The sequence below is a fragment of the Mauremys mutica genome, chromosome 13 (assembly GCF_020497125.1).
Source record: "Mauremys mutica isolate MM-2020 ecotype Southern chromosome 13, ASM2049712v1, whole genome shotgun sequence".
Classification (NCBI taxonomy): Eukaryota; Metazoa; Chordata; order Testudines; family Geoemydidae; genus Mauremys; species Mauremys mutica.
The window spans coordinates 56,641,070-56,660,280 of NC_059084.1; the positions used below are offsets into that span (position 1 = coordinate 56,641,070).

The following is a 19,211-nucleotide window of genomic DNA, read 5'->3' on the forward strand; positions in this document are numbered from 1 at the left end:
CTGTGATAAGCTTTAAACCTGTTTACAGGTATTAATTGAAAAGTAGCATTATCATAAGGTTTAACATCCGTGTTAAAATTCTTATCCCCAAAACTTAATACAATTTTTTTATAACAGATGGGTGTTTACAAGTATCGTTATGATACCACCCACTCTGTTCAGATATTTTAGTTTGAGGTTACTTTGTTCATTACCCAAGGTGTCATTTGACTCTCTCCCATGTAATCCATCCTGGCTTTTCTTTCCCTCCAGTGTTTCCCTCTGTGGGGGCTCTTAATTTATTCAAGTTTCTAGAATTTTGATGCCTCAGGGTCCGGCGAGATAGGTGTTTAGAGGGATCCTGCACATTGGCTGGCCCTTTGGGGCGTGGTCTCCCAACCCCAGGACTGTACATATGCAGAAAATCCAGCTCCCCTTTTGGGGTTATCCCGTGTTTTTCCCTCCCAGCACTGAGTCCTTCCCTGCCCCCTAGAGGGCTGTGGTCTGTGCTCTCTGGGCTAGGTGCGTTTTCCCTTTGATCAGCTGCACCTCTTCCCAGCTCCTTTCCCATAACTGTTCTCTGTGTCTCACCAGCCTGGGGCAGAACACCCTCTTCTCTGTCCGTTGGGTCATTTGTGTTCTGGCAAACTACCATCTGGCAATTTCCTGGTCTCATAGAATCAAAGACTATCAGGGTTGGAAGGGACCTCAGGAGGTATCTAGTCCAACCCCCTGCTCAAAGCAGGACCAAACCCAACTAAATCATCCCAGCAAGGGCTTTGTCAAGCCTGACCTTAAAAACCTCTAAGAAAGGAGATTCCACCACCTCCCCAGGTAACCCATTCCAGTGTTTCACCACCCTCCTAGTGAAAAAGGTTTTCCTAATAGACAACCTAAACCTCCCCCTCTGCAACTTGAGACCATTGCTCTTTGTTCTGTCATCTGCCACCACTGAGAAGAGCTGAGGTCCATCCTTTTTGGAACCCCCTTTCAGGTAGTTGAAAGCAGCTATCAAATCCCCCCTCATTCTTCTCTTCTGCAGACTAAACAATCCCAGTTCCCTCAGCCTCTCCTCATAAGTCGTGTGCTCCAGCCCCCTAATAATTTTTGTTGCCCTCTGCTGGACTCTCTCCAATTTGTCCACATCCTTCTTGTAGTGTGGGGCCCAAAACTGGACACAGTACTCCAAATGAGGCCTCACCAGTGCTGAGTAGAGGGGAATGATCACATCCCTCGATCTGCTGGAAATGCCCCTACTTATACAACCCAAAATGCCATTAGCCTTCTTGGCAACAAGGGCACACTGTCGACTCACACCCAGCTTCTTGTCCACTGTAACCTCTAGGTCCTTTTCCGCAGAACTGCTGCCTAGCCACTCGGTCCCTAGTCTGTAGCAGTGAATGGGATTCTTCGTCCTAAGTGCAGGACTTTGCACTTGTCCTTGTTGAACCTCATCAGGTTTCTTTTGGCCCAATCCTCTAATTTGTCTAGGTCTCTCTGTATCCTATCTCTACCCTCCAGTGTATCTACCACTCCTCCCAGTTTAGTGTCATTTGCAAACTTGCTGAGAGTGCAGTCCACGCCATCCTCCAGATCATTAATTAAGATATTGAACAAAACCAGCCCCAGGACTGACCCTTGGGGCACTCCGCTTGATACCAGCTGCCAGCTAGACATGGAGCTGTTGATCACTACCCGTTGAGCCCGACGATCTAGCCAGCTTTCTATCCACCTTATAGTCCAATCATCCAGCTCATACTTTTTTAACTTGCCGGCAAGAATACTGTGGGAGACCATATCAAAAGCTTTGCTAAAGTCAAGGAATAACACATCCACTGCTTTCCCCTCATCCACAGAGCCAGTTATCTCCTCATAGAAGGCAATTAGGTTAGTCAGGCATGACTTGCCCTTGGTGAATCCATGCTGACTGTTCCTGATCACTTTCCTCTCCTCTAACTGCTTCAGAATTGATTCCTTGAGGACCTGCTCCATGAGTTTTCCAGGGACTGAGGTGAGGCTGACTGGCCTGTAGTTCCCCGGATCCTCCTTCTTCCCTTTTTTAAAGATGGGCACTACATTAGCCTGCTCTGATTCTCCAGAATGTTGTGCCCGTAGAAGCATATCCTGATGTCTGTTCAGGAAATCTTCATTTTCTCTTATGCAACTCAGAGTTGATACTTGTTTCTCCAGACCTCGAACCTTCTCTTCCAATATGGAGACCAGTCTGCACTTGGTACAGACAAAGTCGCTTCTGTCCTGTGGAAGAAAGACAAACATGGCACAACCTGTGCAGGTTACAACAGGAGAACGCTCACCTTCCATATTACCTTCCTTATAAGAGCTTCCTCACCTGTTGCAGTAACTATTCAGAGAAGCCCGCAAGTTGAAACCCCCTCTGTTAGCCTCCACTATTCACTGCTTAGCTGGTTCCCTGCTGACTGCCTTTTTATAGCAGTCAGGCCCACTCAAGGCCCACCTGGAACAAAGCACTCCCAATTCACACTTTTCAAACAAACAATCAAGCACATGGTCTGTTATCACATTGAAGCTGCATCTTGATGTAAAGAGACTCAGTTACTTTCCAAAAACTTATCAGAAATAGCCTCCTGAAAAACTGTGACCTGGATTGGGGTACCCTCTGCCACCCCCTTCTCTGTCCCTGAGAAGTCAGCTGTGTGACTCCTCCCCTCCAGCAGGCAGTTACCCAGTTCCTTCTCAAAACCTGGGTCACAGGCTGAGTGCCTGGGTGCACAGATGCTGACCCAGCCATTCTCCTAGTGTCCTGGGCATCCTGCCCCAAGTGACTAGTGAGGAGACATTCCTGTACCGCCACTATTCCTTCCCCAGTTTCCTCCTCTGGGCCCCCTCCTAAGACACATTTCTCTGTGCTCCCTAGGAAGGGTTCTGTCTCTCCTTCCTCTGCGAACTCTGCCAGCTAACAACTGGAACAGTTTCCTTAATCACTGACAACACCTCTCCTGCCCCTGCGCCTGAGGGCATGTTGCCTTCTGCTGGAAAGGAGCTAGCCTCAGCCCCTCCCATACTTGGAAGCACCCTGCTTCCCTGTGTTACAGAGTCACAGGAATCTGTTGTGTATTTGGTTGTCATGGTTTTTGGTTCCTATGGTAACTGAGTTAGATTATTAGGGGATAGCTCAGCCAGCTTCAGCCGGCTGGGTGAGTTCTCTGAGTCTGTAAATAAAATGGTGGTTTTGTTAGCTGTCTGGCCTCAAGTCCCCCAAGGATATAACAGAATCCTCACCCACCTCAGTGGTTTCTGAGATCCCTGCCCCTTCTCTGGGCTCTCCTCTGGGACGCATTGCTCTCTGCTCCCTGGAGCTGGGTTTGTCTCTGGTTCAGCTGTGACCTGCTGGCAGCTAACAACCTGGACAGGTCTCTCCCTGGCAGGCACTACACCCTGATCCCTTCCTCCAGCTGCAGTGCAGGAGTTGGTCTCAACCACCCTCCCACCTGGAAGCATGTGATTTCTCCCTGCTGCAGAAGCAGCAAGGAGACTCTCTCCCATTCTCTCAGCAGTTGCTGAGACCTTACCCTTTCCCTCAGGGGTCCCAGCATAACACTCCCTCCTGCTGCAGGCAAATACTTTAACCTGAGCTACACAGAAAAAATCATTACCCAGGAGCAGGTCGAATAGGAGGTTCTCCATTACCCCACAGTCAGAACACTTTTCAAACCTTCCCACACCACATGGATTTTAGCTAGTGGTACGAGGAATCTCCTTTCGCCCACCCCCACAATCTCTGCCATTTGGCTAGCAGCATATGGGCATTTGGGACCACACTCTGCTTAACCAGAGAGATCTGGGCTCCTGTATCCTTCTGCCCCACGTATTCCCTGCCATCAATTTGGACAGGTTTAACATGCTCCAGATCTGGTTCTGCAGAGGCTAACCTCACAGAGCCAATATGATAGGTTTCAATGGCTTGGGGGTGGGGGTCGGTTTTGAGGGCAGCAGAACTAATGTAAGCTATTGGTTGCCTGCTTCCTCCTAGCACAGGGCATTTATTCTTCAGGTGATCAGTGGAATTATACCAATAGCACCTTCTGGGCTCTTCTGCTTTTACAGGAGATTTGGGATGGGAGTTACTAGTACAGGAATGTTTTTGGGAAAGAGAATGTTTAGGCTCCCAACCCCCTTCTCTCATCCGAGGGGCGAAATGGGATCCTCCCTTCCCATCAGTTTTAAACCCCTTTCTGTAGCCTGCCCTTAATAGACACCTGAGTCTGTTCGAAGGCATCAGTTAAAAAAAACCATCTCATCCACAGACTTTACATCTTTGTCCCACAGACACTGCTTCACATCAGCCTTACATACACTTAGGAAATGCTCTTGAGCAACAAGATCCAACATTCCCCCAAAACTTGCCACCTCTTTACCCCTCACCCATTTTCCCAATAAATCTTTCGTTTACACATTCCCCATTACTCCTACCAATATCCCTCTTGAGATTCCTAAATTTAACTCTGTATGTTTCAGGAGTAACCTGAAAACTTCACAAAACAGCATCTTTAAATGTACCATAGTCTAAAGCATCTTCAGTAGGCATTCCACTGAATTCCATTCCAGTTAATTTCGCAATCAGGGTAGGAACTCTCTCATCATGAGGGATTTCATGTATTACACACAGCCTTTCCAAGTCTGATATCCAGCAATATCATCATCCTCATTGTATGCAGGACATAAGTGTTCCCACTTGTGGATTTTTGGAGTGATGGGAGTGGTTGGGGTCGGGGGGTTCTGGTTCTGCTTCTCTAGCAGGTCCAGTTGGTGTTTTCGCTCTCTCTCTCTTTCTTCCCGCTCTCTCTCTTTTTCTTACATAGCCCTTCGGTGTACAGCCTCCTCTTCTTTGAGCCTCATTTCTGCCTGCCCCATTTGAAACTCGCTGTCCTTTGCCTTCTCTTCTGCTTCCAGTCTGGCCAGCTCTAGTTTTGTAGCTGCCTCACTGGTAGTCATTTTCCAGCTTTCTTGTGCTTATTTCCCTCACTCAAAATAAACAAACAGAAAATAACAAAACTGTGACCTTCTCCTGACTGTCCTTAGCCACTGCACTTAAGGTTCACTTAAAATCACAAATATCAGTGCTTAAAGTGTGATCTCCGCTTGGAGTAATAAGCTGTACATACACCCTGCTCGCTGCGGCACTGTGACGTTCCCCTCTGGTGTTATCTGGACCAGTGATTTGCTAGGTCACCCCAATCCCCGACTCTGGAGGCCAGCCTTACCCTGCTCTGCTGTGAGAACCTCCACTCCTGGGCTATTCATGCACAGCCTCTGGCATGTAAGCTGCTGCTTGGATTGTGCAACCAAATGACATTAGCCAATATCTCTGGTCCCAGACACAACCCTAGGAACCTCCGTCTTGCAGTGTCCAGTTATGCCCGCTGGTCGCTGCAAGCTTATATGAGTTTGTCAATTTAACAAAGAAATTGATATGCATCAGGCTTGTTATCCCAAGAGGAGTCTCTGTCATGCTTCAAACCAAACACACTGCTTCAGGTAGAATAAACAAACAGATTTATTAACTATGAAGATAGATTTTAAGTGATTATAAGTCAAAGCACAACAAGTCAGATTTGGTCAAGTGAAATGAAAGCAAAACACATTCTAAGCTGATCTTAACACTTTCAGTGCCCTTACAAACTTAGATGCTTCTCGCCACAGGCTGACTGGTTGCTCTTCAGCCAAGCTCTCCCCTTTGATCAGCTCTTCGGTCGCTTGGTGGTGATGTCTGTAGATGTAAGTAGAAGAGAGAGGAAACGCACGGCAAATGTCTATCTCTTTTATCATGTTCTTTCTTCCCTCTTGGCTTTGGCCTCCCCTTCAGAGTCAGGTGAGCGATACCTTCTCACAGTTCCAGACTGCCCAAAGGTAGGGGGGTGACTCCCTCAACAGATTCTTTTGTTCCTTTGAGGCTGGGCTGGGTTTGTCGCAGCCACGCCCTGATGAGGTGTGAACTGCCTCTCTTCTCTTGGAGAGTTTTTTTCTGGTCTTGCTTTCACCCATGAGGATATATTTTCAGCCTCATAACTAGATACATGAAGTTATAACCTATAACATTACTATAATATCGCTATAACAACAATGCTCAGTACATCGTGAGTCTTCTGAAGACACTCAATATGGGCGTCCACACAATCATATTACAAGGATGAACATGCGGGTGCTGAGTGTCCCCCCTGAGGTACAGAGCCTCACAAGCTCAGTGTTTCTCTTTTTGATACCAGGGATGGGCCTGCTACCTTCCTCAACTGAGTCAGGGCAATCTCGGGGTGCAGCACCATTCCGCGGACCCATCCTTGAGAGGCACTGGTCTGGATAAATATTCACAGAGCCCTGCAGTGGTTTGTCCCCGACCTGCGAAGTGGGAGAGCTCGGAGGAGAAGCGAGAGATCAGACCATAGTGGGGGTGCTGGAGCTATATCGTGGGATCCATGGATTTAGAGTTCAGAGGATGTTGGTTTTGGAGACCTTCTCCTGAAGGGACCTGCCACAAGGGGAGAGCCCAAGCTGCTACCGTGTCTACGGCGCTCCTGGGTCCGGGAGCAGAGGTATATCTGGAGCCTGCTGACGAAGAGCAAGAGGCTGTTAGCCAAGAAACAGGGGATTCCACTGAAACGCAATCTGGTGAGCCTCTGTTTCCCGGATTGTCTGCAGCTGTTTCTGCCAAGTCCAGCCCCAGCCCGGCACAGATGTGTGACCTCTGGGGGGTGGGGGCCAGGTTCGAAAAGGAGAAGGCCGGCGAGGCAGGGAAGCTGTGGCAAGCCTGGCTTTGGAACAGTTTGCAGTTGGCAGGTTTGAGTCACTCCTGCACTGCAGCAGCAGCAAGAGAAGGGTTTTTTCCATCAGAGAAGCCTGAACAAAGTCAGCGAATTGGTGCTTTGAATTCCTGCCCTTGTCAAGGCTTGTTTTCCTCTCTCTCAGGGAGAAGCTGGCACCATCACCTGGAGAACAGCAGGAGAGGACCCTTAGGCCCTGATTGAGATCCCATCCAATTGGGACGGTAGGGGCTGCGGGTCGGGAGTGAGGGGCACTGGCAGAGCTGTGGGGAGCCCCACGCTGGGCTAGCAGGGGGCTGTGGGTCGGGCGGGAGGGGCACGGCAGAGCTGGGAGGGAACCCTGGGCTGGGCTAGCAGGGGCTGCAGATTGGAAGTGAGGGGCACTGGCAGAGCTGCAAGGGCCAGGACTGGGATGGCAGGGGGCTGTGGGTCGGGAGTGAGGGGCACTGGCAGAGCTGTGGGGAGCCCAGGGCTGGTCTAGCAGAGGGCTGGGGGTCGGAAGTGAGGGGCACTGGCAGAGCTGTGGGGAGCCCAGGGCTGGTCTAGCAGAGGGCTGGAGGTTTGGAGTGAGGGGCACTGGCAGAGCTGTGGGGAGCCCAGGGCTGGGCTAGCAGAGGGCTGGGGGTCGGAAGTGAGGGGCACTGGCAGAGCTGTGGGGAAGCCCAGGGCTGGGAGAGAACGGAGGCTGCCCATCTTTAGGGGTCCCAGCGCTAGAGCTAGTCAGGAATTCCCCCCCCCCCCCCCCCGGCAATGATTTTCCAGTGGAAAATGCAGCATCCACAAAATCACATTTTTTCCTGGGGAGTTTCCCAGTTTGCCAGTAATGGACCCCTGCCACCGGGCCGCTGCGTTAAAGCTGCGGCCGAAGGATTCTAATCCCGGGAAATCGCCCCCCCGCCACTTTGTCATTCCTATTTGGAACAAATCCTGGCCTTTGGGGGAAAGGCCAGACGCTCTGCTGGGTGTTAATTATGGTGCCCACCCAGCTGTGCCCAGGGCCCTCACTGGCTCTGCAGCACTCCAGGGGCCCCCACAAACTGCTCCCCCACCCCAGCACTGTCTGGAGACATGTGGGCGCAGTATCTCCATGGGCCACACAGCGTGGACCGGGCCCAGGTGCGAAACACTCACAGCTAACATTAGGCGGAAGCACTAGTAACGCCATGGCCAGGTGGGGGCGTGGGCATGAGACCTGGCTAAGTCTGACCCCCTATATCTAAACCCATGATGAGCCAAGCATGAGAATGGCTTGGCTGGCACTGAGATGCAGCCAGCTCTGGGGTGGGGCAGCTGGTAACACCACACATAACACTGCATAGGGATGACTCGCCCAGGACTGAACTGCAGCCCACTCCCGGGTCTTGCTGCCATCAATGATCATTATGCAGGGAGGCCACCTCTCTAGGTCTGGGAGCGGGAGAAGCCATCTCCTGTCACTGGTCCCATCCCAGTGCTTAGTGGGGTCCCCCAGTTACCAAAGGGGGGCTGATCCTTCCTGCCTCCCTGGGGAGGAGGCAGCCTGGCCCCTCGGGATGCCGACCTTGATTGCTCTCTGCCCCCAGATCCAGCTGGTCTGCCGAAGACCTCCCCCCTCCAGCAGTCAGGGACACACTGAGGGGTTAGGAGATGGTGTCAGCACAGGGATGCCTGGACACAACCCCCTACCTGGACAGAACCTAGGAATCCTGGCTCCCAGCTCCCCCCCCCACTCTAACCACTAGACCCTACTCCCCTCTCAGAATCAGGGATAGAACCCAGGAGTCCTGGCTCCCAGCCCCACCCTGCTCTAGCCACTAACTCCTACTCCCCTCCCAGAGCCAGGAACACTTTGAACACCTTCTGAGTAGCCTGTTGGACCCTGATTACATTTCCCCTGAGACAGGCTGGCATGACAGGCCTGCATTTCATTTTCAGCTCTCTGTCCAGGCTGGGGTTTGAATTTATGCTGTCCAGTTCTGTGGCCACAACCTGCCCTCTGGAGCCACCCGGGCCTGGTCAGTTACAGCTGAGAGACTGGGGTCACTTGGGGCATGGCCGAAGCCCCGGTTTGATCCCTAGGTCTGTATAGAGGAAGCTCCTTTCACATGTGAGGAGAAAGCACCAAGGGGCTGGCTGGAGAACTGAACGTCTGGGTGCTGATGGGTGGCACAATACCTGGTCTTGCTCCTCAGAACCATGGGTGTCGCTGAGCCATTGTGCATGTTCCCTCGCTGCACGAAAAGGTCTCGAGAAAGTTTTAAAGCAGGGGTGTCCAGCTCCTGGGCTGAGTTCCATGTTACTGTCCCACGGCCAGGATGTGTATTCAGGACCCTCAAATCCCCACCAGATCCCCACCCTGACGTCAATGTGAGCTTTGCCAGGAGGTCACCGGCACAATACAGCCTGGTTGTAGTAACTCAGCTTTCACGGATGTTCCCATTTCATCATGGTGAAATAGTTAACGCTGACACTGAAGGGTCATTTCACTGCAAGTAGATCAAGAGAGAACTGCAGGGTTCACCCCTTGGAGTCATTGTTTCAGGCACTCTGCAAGCTCAAGCAGGTGTGGCTGAATCAGATACACTCCATTCAGGTTTGGAAAGTTTTTTTCTGCAGCCACGAGGGCTAGAAAGAACCTGACTTTTTGTTTTCAAATGACAGTAGAGATGCCGCACAATCGGAATATATCATGTGGGCCACATAAATGCATCATGCTTTAAATCAAGGATGATCCATGATGCTCAATTTCAGAGGTGGTGCTGGCTCTTCTGTATCACAGATCAGAACATTGCATGGTGAAAACAAAGTTGTTTTATAGGAGCTAAAAATTACTGGTTTCAGAGAGTAAAACTGAGCAGAAAATGGAAATTGTGGCCAATATTTGGACATTTCGGTGCCTTCTATTTCAGCACCAAACACCAACATTTTGAAATTGTTCGTGAAATTAACTTTAAAGAAATAATTTTTGAGTCAATTGAAACATTTTCTTTCAACAAATTTGCAATGATTCCAAGCTTTTACTTTTCCCTTTGAAAACTTTTCTTATGAAAAGCAAATTAGTTTGGGATGAACAGTCATTTTGAAACAAAAAACTGAAATGTTCTGTACCAAAAATGTCACTTTTCTAAATAGAGAGACAAGGTGGGGGAGGTAATATATTTAACTGGACCAGCTTCTAAAAGATATTATATGCCCACCTCATCTTTCTAATAGCCTGGGACCACAACAACACAGCACACAACTTTCTACATACCTTTTTCTATATTTTTCTAAATGAAATGTTAAAAATGACCCAGTTTTGTGGAATTTTTCTGTTTCAATGAAATGGACATTTTTCCATCAGAAAAAAAATTCCCCCCAATTTTCCAATCAGCTCTCAGAGATACTGGAGAAAAATTACACCCTCTCCTGATAAATCAGGTGTCATAAAAGAGGTGCGCGCACACACAGACGCACTGACACAGAGACACACACACAAATTAAACAAACAAAACACACCTACCACATATTCTTTTTTCTTTTTGCTGGTTTCTTTTCCATCTCATCATTTTCAGGCCCCAGAGACCAGCTGCCCTGAGCACAACCCCATCAATCCCCCGAAAGCAGGGCTGAGTTTTCATTTATCTTTTTAACTGGAAATTATTAGGAGGGAAATATTAAAAATAAATCTCCCGGCTGGTAGCAGTAGCAAGCTGTTGTCCTATGTGTGGAGTGGCCACTAAAGGGGGCTGTGCAACTCTTGTTAGAAATGGGTCATGAGAACCAAGCATAAGTGCAGAGGTTTTTGCTTATGAGACAAGACACAGGCGTGGTTTAGTCACACGGCCTGGATGGTCCTGGGGTTTGGATTAGCCCTCTAGCAAGGAGCACAGGGACACACACACAGAGCAGGGCCCATCCCCTCCAGCAGGGGGTGCAGGGATACACACACACACACACACACAGAGCAGGGCCTGTCCCCCTCCAGCAGGGGGTGCAGGGGGACACACACACACAAAGCAGGGGCACAGGGACACACACACACACACACACACTCACTCACTCTCTGCCGGGTAACCTGGATCCTGTCCCCAGTGCTGTTGCTGGGGCAGGCCTCGTCGAACTCCCGCAGCCATTGTAACACCTGCTGGCACTCTGGGAACGGCTGCGTGAGGAAACTGTGGGCCGGGCCAGCCGCTGTCGCCGGTGGCAGCCATTCGTGACCCATCCATGGTCTGACTCTTTCCAGTGCCCCGGCAGGGGCAGTTGAATGCCCGCGAACAGTCGCTGTCCGGACGGCAGGCACGGCACAGAGGTGGGGATACCAAGCCCAGCCAGGCTGAAGATGCTCACAATACGTATACGGTGAGATGCAAAAAAGTTAACACTCAATAAACCATCACAACCCCACTTCTCAACGTCATGTGTCAAAATATACAAAGTCGACGTCCTTTGATCGAATGTGAAGAAGTTCTCCGGCTGCGTGGGTGTGACTTCGCCGACCTGTGCCCGTCGAGTATCAGCGACGGAAAGAGTTTTTCACAGGTGTGTGCGGTGAAATTGACATTTACCAACATTTACCGATTCAATTCTGGCCTTTCCAGGGCGTCAGATGAGATGGTCACAAGGGCCCCGTCTGGCTTGGAATCTGGGAAGTCTTTTGAAGCCTGTGACCCAGGACTGCACAGCATAGGGCTCTAGCTCTGTCTGGCAGCCAGAGTTTCTTCTGTCGGCCTAGCCTTTAGCTTTAGATCTGCAAGTTCAATCCCTCCCCCACCCCGCAGCATCACCTTTCCCACAGGCAAAGGAGCGAAATTAATTGCCAAGGCCACACAGAGATGGGAAAGGAAGCCAGGTGCCCTGAGACATGGGGTTATCTGCCCCCGTGACTCCCTCTGTCTCTTCCAGGAGAGAACCCGCTAGTGGTGAATACCAAGAAGGTAATTTCATCCCCGCTGGTGTTGTGGATCCCAGCAAAGGACCACGGGTGATTTTTGCCCTCTGGGCGGCGCAACATGGAAGCGGATGCATGTACGCTGCTGGGATGGGCTAGGCAGCTGTTGAGCCCTTGAGGGCTTGTTCTAGCCAGTCCCAGCTCACGGGCGCCAGCTGCTGCAAAGGGGACCGGTCCTTCCCACGCCAGGGGGTGGTTCCCAACCGGCCCCAGGGCAGAAAAGCTGGTTGGCTGCAGCAGGGAGACTTTTCTCTCTGGGGCCTGTCCAGTGCAGGTTCAGGGAGCTGGGAATGAGAGACAGAGTTTTCTGCCTTTGTAACCCACTGGCCCCTGGCCTGTGCCCCTCCCAGACCAAGGGGGCTCCACAAGGCTCTACTCCCCTGTGAGAGTCAGCATAGAACCCAGGAGTGCTGGACCCCAACCCCCACTGCTCGGACCCACTAGACTCCCCTTCCTCTCCCAGAACTGGGGAGAGAACCCAGGCGTCCTGTCTCCTAGCGCCTGCTGCTGTGATACATTAGACCCCTCCTTCCCCTCCCAGATCTGGGGAGAGAACCCAGGAGTCCTGACTCCCAGCCCTCCTTCTCTGACCAGTCAGGACCCACTCCCCTCCCCAGAGCTGGGGTAGAACCCAGGAGTCTGGGCAGCTGCTCCATGCGCCTGCATCCCAGCGGCCGGTGACCCCTGTGCTGTTTACTGTTGGGGGGTCTCCGGGGCAATCCCCAAGCCATATCTGTGTGGACATTCCTGCTCCCAGGGCCGGTCGGGGTTTCCCCGCGACTTTCCCTTCCCAGTGCCTTTGTGCAAGGGGGTCATGGGGACCAATAATAGCTGCTGATGAGCCACAAGCAAACACTGGGTTTGTCCTGGCACCTGCTTATCATGGCTCCAGGAACCAGCCCTGGGGATCTTTGCTCTGCACCGCGTGACACCCGGAGGGGCCCCCCCTGGGGTCAGAGCGGCCTGTGGCTGAGGCCTCTCATACCCATTCCCCTTGGCAGCTTCCTAGCACTTGGTAGCCCACCCAGGATTGCTCCCTGTGCTGCAGGTGGGGAAACTGAGGCACAAAACTCCAGAACGGGTGTGGCCACAGCCAGGAGACTATCAGCGAGCCGGCCTCCCAGACCTCCGCACGCCAGCCACTGCCCCCCAGTGTCTTCTGAGGGCCGGGGTAGAACACAGCAGTCCTGACCTCCAGTGCCCGCTGCTTAATCTTTTAGATCCTCCCCCCTCCCAGAGCCAGGGACTGAACCCAGGAGTCCTGGCTCCCAGCCCCCTTCCACTAACCCACTAGATCAGTGTTTTTCAAACTGTGGGTCGCGCCCAGGTATGTCAGGCACTGCGTCACCTTGCTCTGGTCAGCACCGCCGACCCGGCCGTTGAAAGTCCTATCGGTAGCGCTGCCCAGCTAAAGCAGGCTAGTGCCTACCTTTCCGACACCGCGCCGTGCCCCAGAAGTGGCCAGCTACGGGTCTGGCTTCTAGGCTTCTGCCCCCGCCCCAAGCACCAGCTCCCCACTCCCATTGGCCGGACACTGGCCAATGGGAACTTGGGGGGGAGGCGGTGCCTGCGGGTGAGAGTCATGCCAAGTCGCTTGCCGAACCTGCTGCTGGCCACTTCCGGGGCGCAGCGCGGTCCATGGTGCCAGGACAGGCGGGAAGCTGCCTCTGCACCCCAGCTGTGCCGGTGACCGGGAGCCGCCGGAGGTAACCCAGGAGCCCTGGCTCCCAGCCCCCCCCATCTCTAACCATTAGATCCCACTGCCCACCCAGAGCCAGGAGAGAACCTAGGAATCCTGGATCCCAGACTCCTCCCTCCGCTCTAACCACCAGGCCCCACTCCCCTCCCAGAGGCCTGAGGGGGAACCCAGGTGTCCTGGTGTCCAGCCTGGCCCCTCCTCCACCAAAGTCTCCTTGGTTTGATTTAAATGGGACCTGAGCATGCAGCTGTCTTAGGCCCCATGTCTGCATGTGAGAGCAGCGCAGGGCCGATGTGCTTAGGGGGAGAGGGGGGTGGGTGAAGGGGGGGCAGCGGGGGACAGGGGTGCTGTGTGGGGTCTGTGCTATCTGCTCCCAGGCATTCCTAGATAACAGCCAGCAGGGAGCTGGCAGCTTTTCATCAGGAGATCCCTTGGCGAACAACCCTGGGTGTATGTGTGTGTGTGTGGCTATAACTAAAACACAGGACAGGGAACCAGGACACCTGGGTTCTGTCTCCAGCTCTGGGAGGGGAGGGGAGGGGAGTGGGGTCTAGGGGTTAGAGCGGGGGGTGGTGGCTGGGAGCCAGGATACCTGGGTTCTGTCCCCAGCTCTGGGAGGAGAGTGGGGTCTACGGGTTAGAGCAGGGGGCTGGGAGCCAGGACACCTGGGTTCTATCCCCAGCTCTGGGAGAGGAGTGGGGCCTAGTGAGGTAGCACAGGGTGGGGGGACTGGGAATCTATTCCCCAGCTGGGGACAGGAGAGGGACGCTAGTGGGTTAGAACAGGGGCAGGGGGCAGGACTCCTGGGTTCCAGCCCTGGCTGTGGGGTAGTGCTGGGCTGAGGGGCACTGTAGGGTGTACAGTGTTGCAAGCTACTGGCCAGAGCCCCATTGCTCCAGAACTCCCTACCCCACCCAGAATCCCTGGGCCCCTCAGTGGGAGGAGCTTCCCCCATCCCCTCCTTTCCCCCCCCAGCTACCCAGCCGGGTTGTATATAACAGGGCTGGAGGGGAAGGAGGCTCAGGGACGCTCAGTTCTGCTGGTAGCCAGATCCATCTCTGAGGGGAGCTGCAGGACTCAGGTGAGCTGAGAACAGATTTTAGCCAGGGGGGAAATGCAGATTGACTCGGGGTGGGGAGCAGAATCTGGCCCTGACCCCATTGCAGACAGGGCGTGACTCCAGATTGACCCCAGAGGGCTGGGAGCAGAATCTGGCCCTGACCCCATTGCAGACAGGGGTAGGCTGTACAGATTCCTGGGTCTATCGCTGGCCCTCAGAGGGCACAGAGAGGCTGTTAACATATGAAATGCTGCACCTGCACCGCTGGACTGCCTGGGTGTAAACCCAGAGGGGCTCGCCCGCCAGTGTCTGCAATCCACCGCCCTGAGGGGCCTGACCTAGCACTGCCTGCAGTGGGGGTCAGGTCAGCACAACTATGGCAGTGGGGGAGGGGTGGATTACCCCTGACAGACAGAGCTATGTCGATGTATGTCCCCAGTGTACACTAGCCTGGTGTGGAGAGGGAGGGGAGGTGGGAGCCAGGACTCCTGGGTTCCGAGCACTGCCACGAACTTCCAAAGTCTGTTCTTAGTGACCTAAATCTGGAGAGAATCCACAGGAACTTCTCCAGCTGCACACTGGGGAAAGGGAGAGCAGGGCCGGGCCGGGCCGGGCAAGGGGACGAGCGGGAGCGGTAACTGGACTGGAGAGAGTCAATGCAGGGCGGGGAGGGTTGGTAAGCAGGCTGTGTGAAATCAATCACCCCTTCCCTGCCCCACACCCTATACTGCCGCCCTAGTGTCCATTAGACAGCATAGCCGCCCCTCCCCCCTCCCACCCTCTGCTGCCCCTAGTGCCCATTATACAGTATAGCCGCCCCTTCCCCACCCCCACCCTCTGCTGCCCCTAGTGCCCATTATACAGTATAGCCGCCCCTCCCCTCCTCCCCCCCTCTGCTGCCCCTAGTGCCCATTATACAGTATAGCCGCCCCTTCCCCACCCCCACCCTCTGCTGCCCCTAGTGCCCATTATACAGTATAGCCGCCCCTTCCCCACTCCCCCCCTCTGCTGCCCCTAGTGCCCATTATACAGTATAGCCGCCCCTTCCCCACCCCCACCCTCTGCTGCCCCTAGTGCCCATTATACAATATAGCCGCCCCTTCCCCGCCCCCACCCTCTGCTGCCCCCTAGTGCCTATTATACAGTATAGCCGCCCCTTCCCCACCCCCACCCTCTGCTGCCCCTAGTGCCCATTATACAGTATAGCTGCCCCTTCCCCACTCCCCCCCTCTGCTGCCCCTAGTGCCCATTATACAGTATAGCCGCCCCTTCCCCACCCCCACCCTCTGCTGCCCCTAATGCCCATTATACAATATAGCCGCCCCTTCCCCCCCCCCACCCTCTGCTGCCCCCTAGTGCCTATTATACAGTATAGCCGCCCCTTCCCCACCCCCACCCTCTGCTGCCCCTAGTGCCCATTATACAGTATAGCCGCCCCTTCCCCACCCCCAGCCTCTGCTGCCCCTAGTGGCCATTATACAGTATAGCCGCCCCTCCCCTCCTCCCCCCCTCTGCTGCCCCTAGTGCCCATTATACAGTATAGCCGCCCCTTCCCCACCCCCACCCTCTGCTGCCCCTAGTGCCCATTATACAGTATAGCCGCCCCTTCCCCACTTCCCCCCTCTGCTGCCCCTAGTGCCCATTATACAGTATAGCCGCCCCTTCCCCACCCCCACCCTCTGCTGCCCCTAGTGCCCATTATACAATATAGCCGCCCCTTCCCCGCCCCCACCCTCTGCTGCCCCCTAGTGCCTATTATACAGTATAGCCGCCCCTTCCCCACCCCCACCCTCTGCTGCCCCTAGTGCCCATTATACAGTATAGCCGCCCCTTCCCCACCCCCACCCTCTGCTGCCCCTAGTGCCCAATTTACAGTATAGCCGCCCCTTCCCCACCCCCACCCTCTGCTGCCCCTAGTGCCCATTATACAGTACAGCCGCCCCTTCCCCGCCCCCACCCTCTGCTGCCTGTAGTGCCCGTTAGAGGACACAGCTCCACCGGGCATTACGGTGTCTTGTTCTTGCAGGCCTACCCTGCTTCCGCAATGGGTCTCTCTCGGGATGGGCTCAGCCTGCTCTTGTTCCTGGTGCTGGCCTGGTGCCTGGCCCCACCTGCCCGCTGCCAGGGCCCGCGCTACGAGAAGTTCCTGCGGCAGCACCATGACCACCCGCGGACCAACGCTGGGCGGGATTACTGCGGGGCCATGATGCAGCGCCGGGGGATGGCCCGGCCCTGCAAAGACATCAACACCTTCATCCACGCCCCCAAGGCCCAGATCCAGGCTGTCTGTGGCTCCGGGGGCATCGAGTACTGGGGAAGACGGCGCAGCCGGGCTCAGTTCCCCGTCACCACCTGCTCGCTGAAGGGCCCCCCGTGGGGCCGGTGCAGCTACCTGGGCCACGCCAACCACAGATTCCTCGTTGTCACCTGCGACCCGGCAGGCTGGCCCGTGCAGTTCGACGAGAGCCACATCATGTGACAGGGCCAGGCACCACGCCCTGCCCCGCCTCGGCATGGAACTGAGTCCTCAGCCACTTGTTGTGTTGAGTGGGCCAGACCCCCGGCTGGTGTGAAAGGACCATAGCTCTATGGGGGTCAATGGGGCCAGCCCCCCAGCTGGTGTCAATCAGCATCTCTCCATTAACATTGGCACCATGGGAGCAGTGCTTCAAAGCCATGCAGCTCCTGTCCGGTGAGGTTTGCTCTGGACACAAGCCCAGGACTGCCCAGGCCATGCAGGCTGCCTGGTCGTTCGCCCTGCTGCGTGTGTCTCCAGGCGGCCTGGACACCAGACGTGCTGCAAAAGGTGGGGGTGGGGAGCTGTCTGTGTATGGGGTAGCTGGGTTGGGGGGCGGGGCGAGTGCAGTGCAGGCAGCGGGGCAGGTGCATCTGGTTACGTTCAGATTTCCTGACCTTGCTCCGCTCCTGACTCAATAAAGGCTCCATTCTGCAAAGCAGCTGGGTTTGTGTGTCCCCAATGCCGTCTCTCTTCCTTCTCCTTGGCCTAACCCCCCCCGCCTGGGTTCCTCAGGGCTACATCCGCCCCTGCTGGACACCTGGGTCGCCCCGCCAGGGCCGTGGGGCCAGATCCTCCCAGTGTAATTCAACATAGCTTCAGTGGAGTCAAGCCGCCTACGATGCCGATTGGGCCCCAGGGCAGGGACTGGCTGGCTCAGGGGGGCATGGGGCATGGGGCTTTTCCCCTCTAGGGGGCGCCGGCTCCCATCTGCCCCCAGGGCAGGGACTGGCTGGCTCAGGGGGTTGGGGAATGGACTATGTCTCCTTTCATATTCTCCGCCTTCCCAGCCGACACTATTCCTGTCAGTCCATGGCGGGTACCTTTTTGATGGATGTGCTGGTGACAATGCCCCCTCCCCCCCAGGCCGTCTGACCTACGTGACCGTGGCCTCCCCCCACCCCTCCCCAGCCATTCCTGAGCCTGCCCACTCCTCCCTCTTGGCCAGGGCCCCCGGTGCAGCTGCCAGGAACCAGAGGTGGGACTTGGGGCTGCCCCAATGGGCGACGTGGCAGCCGATTCCGGCGCCTGGAGAAGGACAATGGGCCAGTGACCTGTGTGTTCAGTGTGGAGCCAAAACAATGGGGCTGGCCTCAGGCAACTCCACTAAATCATCCCCTGGGGGTCACCTGCCCCACGGCGTCCTTGCCAAGCCGGATCAGCCCTTGGGCTGGGCAGTGTGGCACCCTGTCTCCAGAGTGCTGGAAACCTGCTTACTGCCGCGCCTACCTCAGCCAGGCCCTTCTGGCAGGTCAGGTTCTGCCCCGAGACACCAGACTTCCCTTGGGGGGAAGCGACTGGGCCTCCTGATAGTCCCCGGCTCTGACCCGACGGGACGGTCCCAAGAAGTTGGCCCTTCAGCAGTAAGCAGCTCTCCAGCTATATGGGCCCAAGGGTAAGGCCCTGGACTGGAAGTGGAGACACCTGAGTTCAGTTGCGCTCCCTGTGTGACTTAGGGGGCAGATTTTCCCCATCCCCTTTCGATTTACAGTAGAAATTGATGGGGGAAAGAGGCCCAAATCCCTCCGTGGCTTGGAAAGTCTCTCTTTTTTTTTTTAAATAAAAGCTTGGTGCCTCAGTTTCTCCATCTGGAAAATGATGCCAACCTACCACAGCTCCCGCCTGCAGGGCCCCTGTTGTGCCGGGCGCTGCCCAGACTCCGACCGAGCTCAGGGCCCCACACTCCCGCAGTAACAGACAGGCCTCGTCTCAATTTGCTCGCAGCGCAAGGCGAGGGTTTTCAGAGCAGTCTGTGGGAGAAAGGAAGATGTGCCCTTGTGGGGAAACTGAGGCACGGGGAGGCCAAGGGACTTGACCAAAGGCTGGGACCATGACCCAGGTCTCCCACCTCCAGGCCAATGCCTCAGCAGCCTCCTTTGCCAGCAAGAGGTTTGTAGCCTGGTACATGGAGCCCACCACCAGGGCCGTATTAACTGCCCACCCCCCACCCCAGAACCCTCTACTCCCTAGTGCCCCAACACACAGAGATCTTCCCTGCCCCCTTACAGCCCAGCACCCTCCCCCCAGGCCCTCCAGAGACCCACTCCCCCAAGGTCTGCACTCACCGGCCCTCTGGGAGGCAACTGTCTGCAAGGCTGAGCTGGCAGCGCAGCCAAGGGTGGTCCCAGGGTGAGGAATCGCCCCGGCCCCTCGGGAGTGGTGTGATCAGCCAGGCCAGCGCCTGCCCTGGCCGGGCTGCCTCAGGACCCACTTGCCTGGCCCTGGAGGGGCCCAGCCAAGTCCCTCAC

General features: G+C 55.1%; 1 protein-coding gene across 3 annotated transcripts; it reads left to right on the forward strand.

Moving 5' to 3' along the window:
* The first annotated feature begins 6,949 nt into the window (after positions 1–6,949).
* On the forward strand, positions 6,950–17,252 carry LOC123348935 (ribonuclease-like). Of its 3 annotated transcripts, none has more exons than XM_044986640.1 (2): positions 6,950–7,000; positions 16,474–17,252. In XM_044986640.1, the coding sequence occupies exon 2, from the start codon at positions 16,492–16,494 to the stop codon at positions 16,924–16,926; it is 435 nt and encodes a 144-aa protein (XP_044842575.1). In that variant the 5' UTR covers positions 6,950–7,000; positions 16,474–16,491; the 3' UTR covers positions 16,927–17,252. The 3 variants fall into 3 exon arrangements, with proteins under 3 accessions (XP_044842575.1, XP_044842576.1, XP_044842574.1); XM_044986641.1 differs by lacking the exon at positions 6,950–7,000 and adding an exon at positions 11,570–11,674; XM_044986639.1 differs by lacking the exon at positions 6,950–7,000 and adding an exon at positions 14,372–14,468.
* Positions 17,253–19,211: the final 1,959 nt, after the last annotated feature.

What these genes read in the sequence shown, in the direction of transcription:
- LOC123348935 (XM_044986640.1), top strand. Translation starts at nt 16,492, where the DNA reads ATGGGTCTCTCTCGGGATGGGCTCAGCCTGCTCTTGTTCCTGGTGCTG.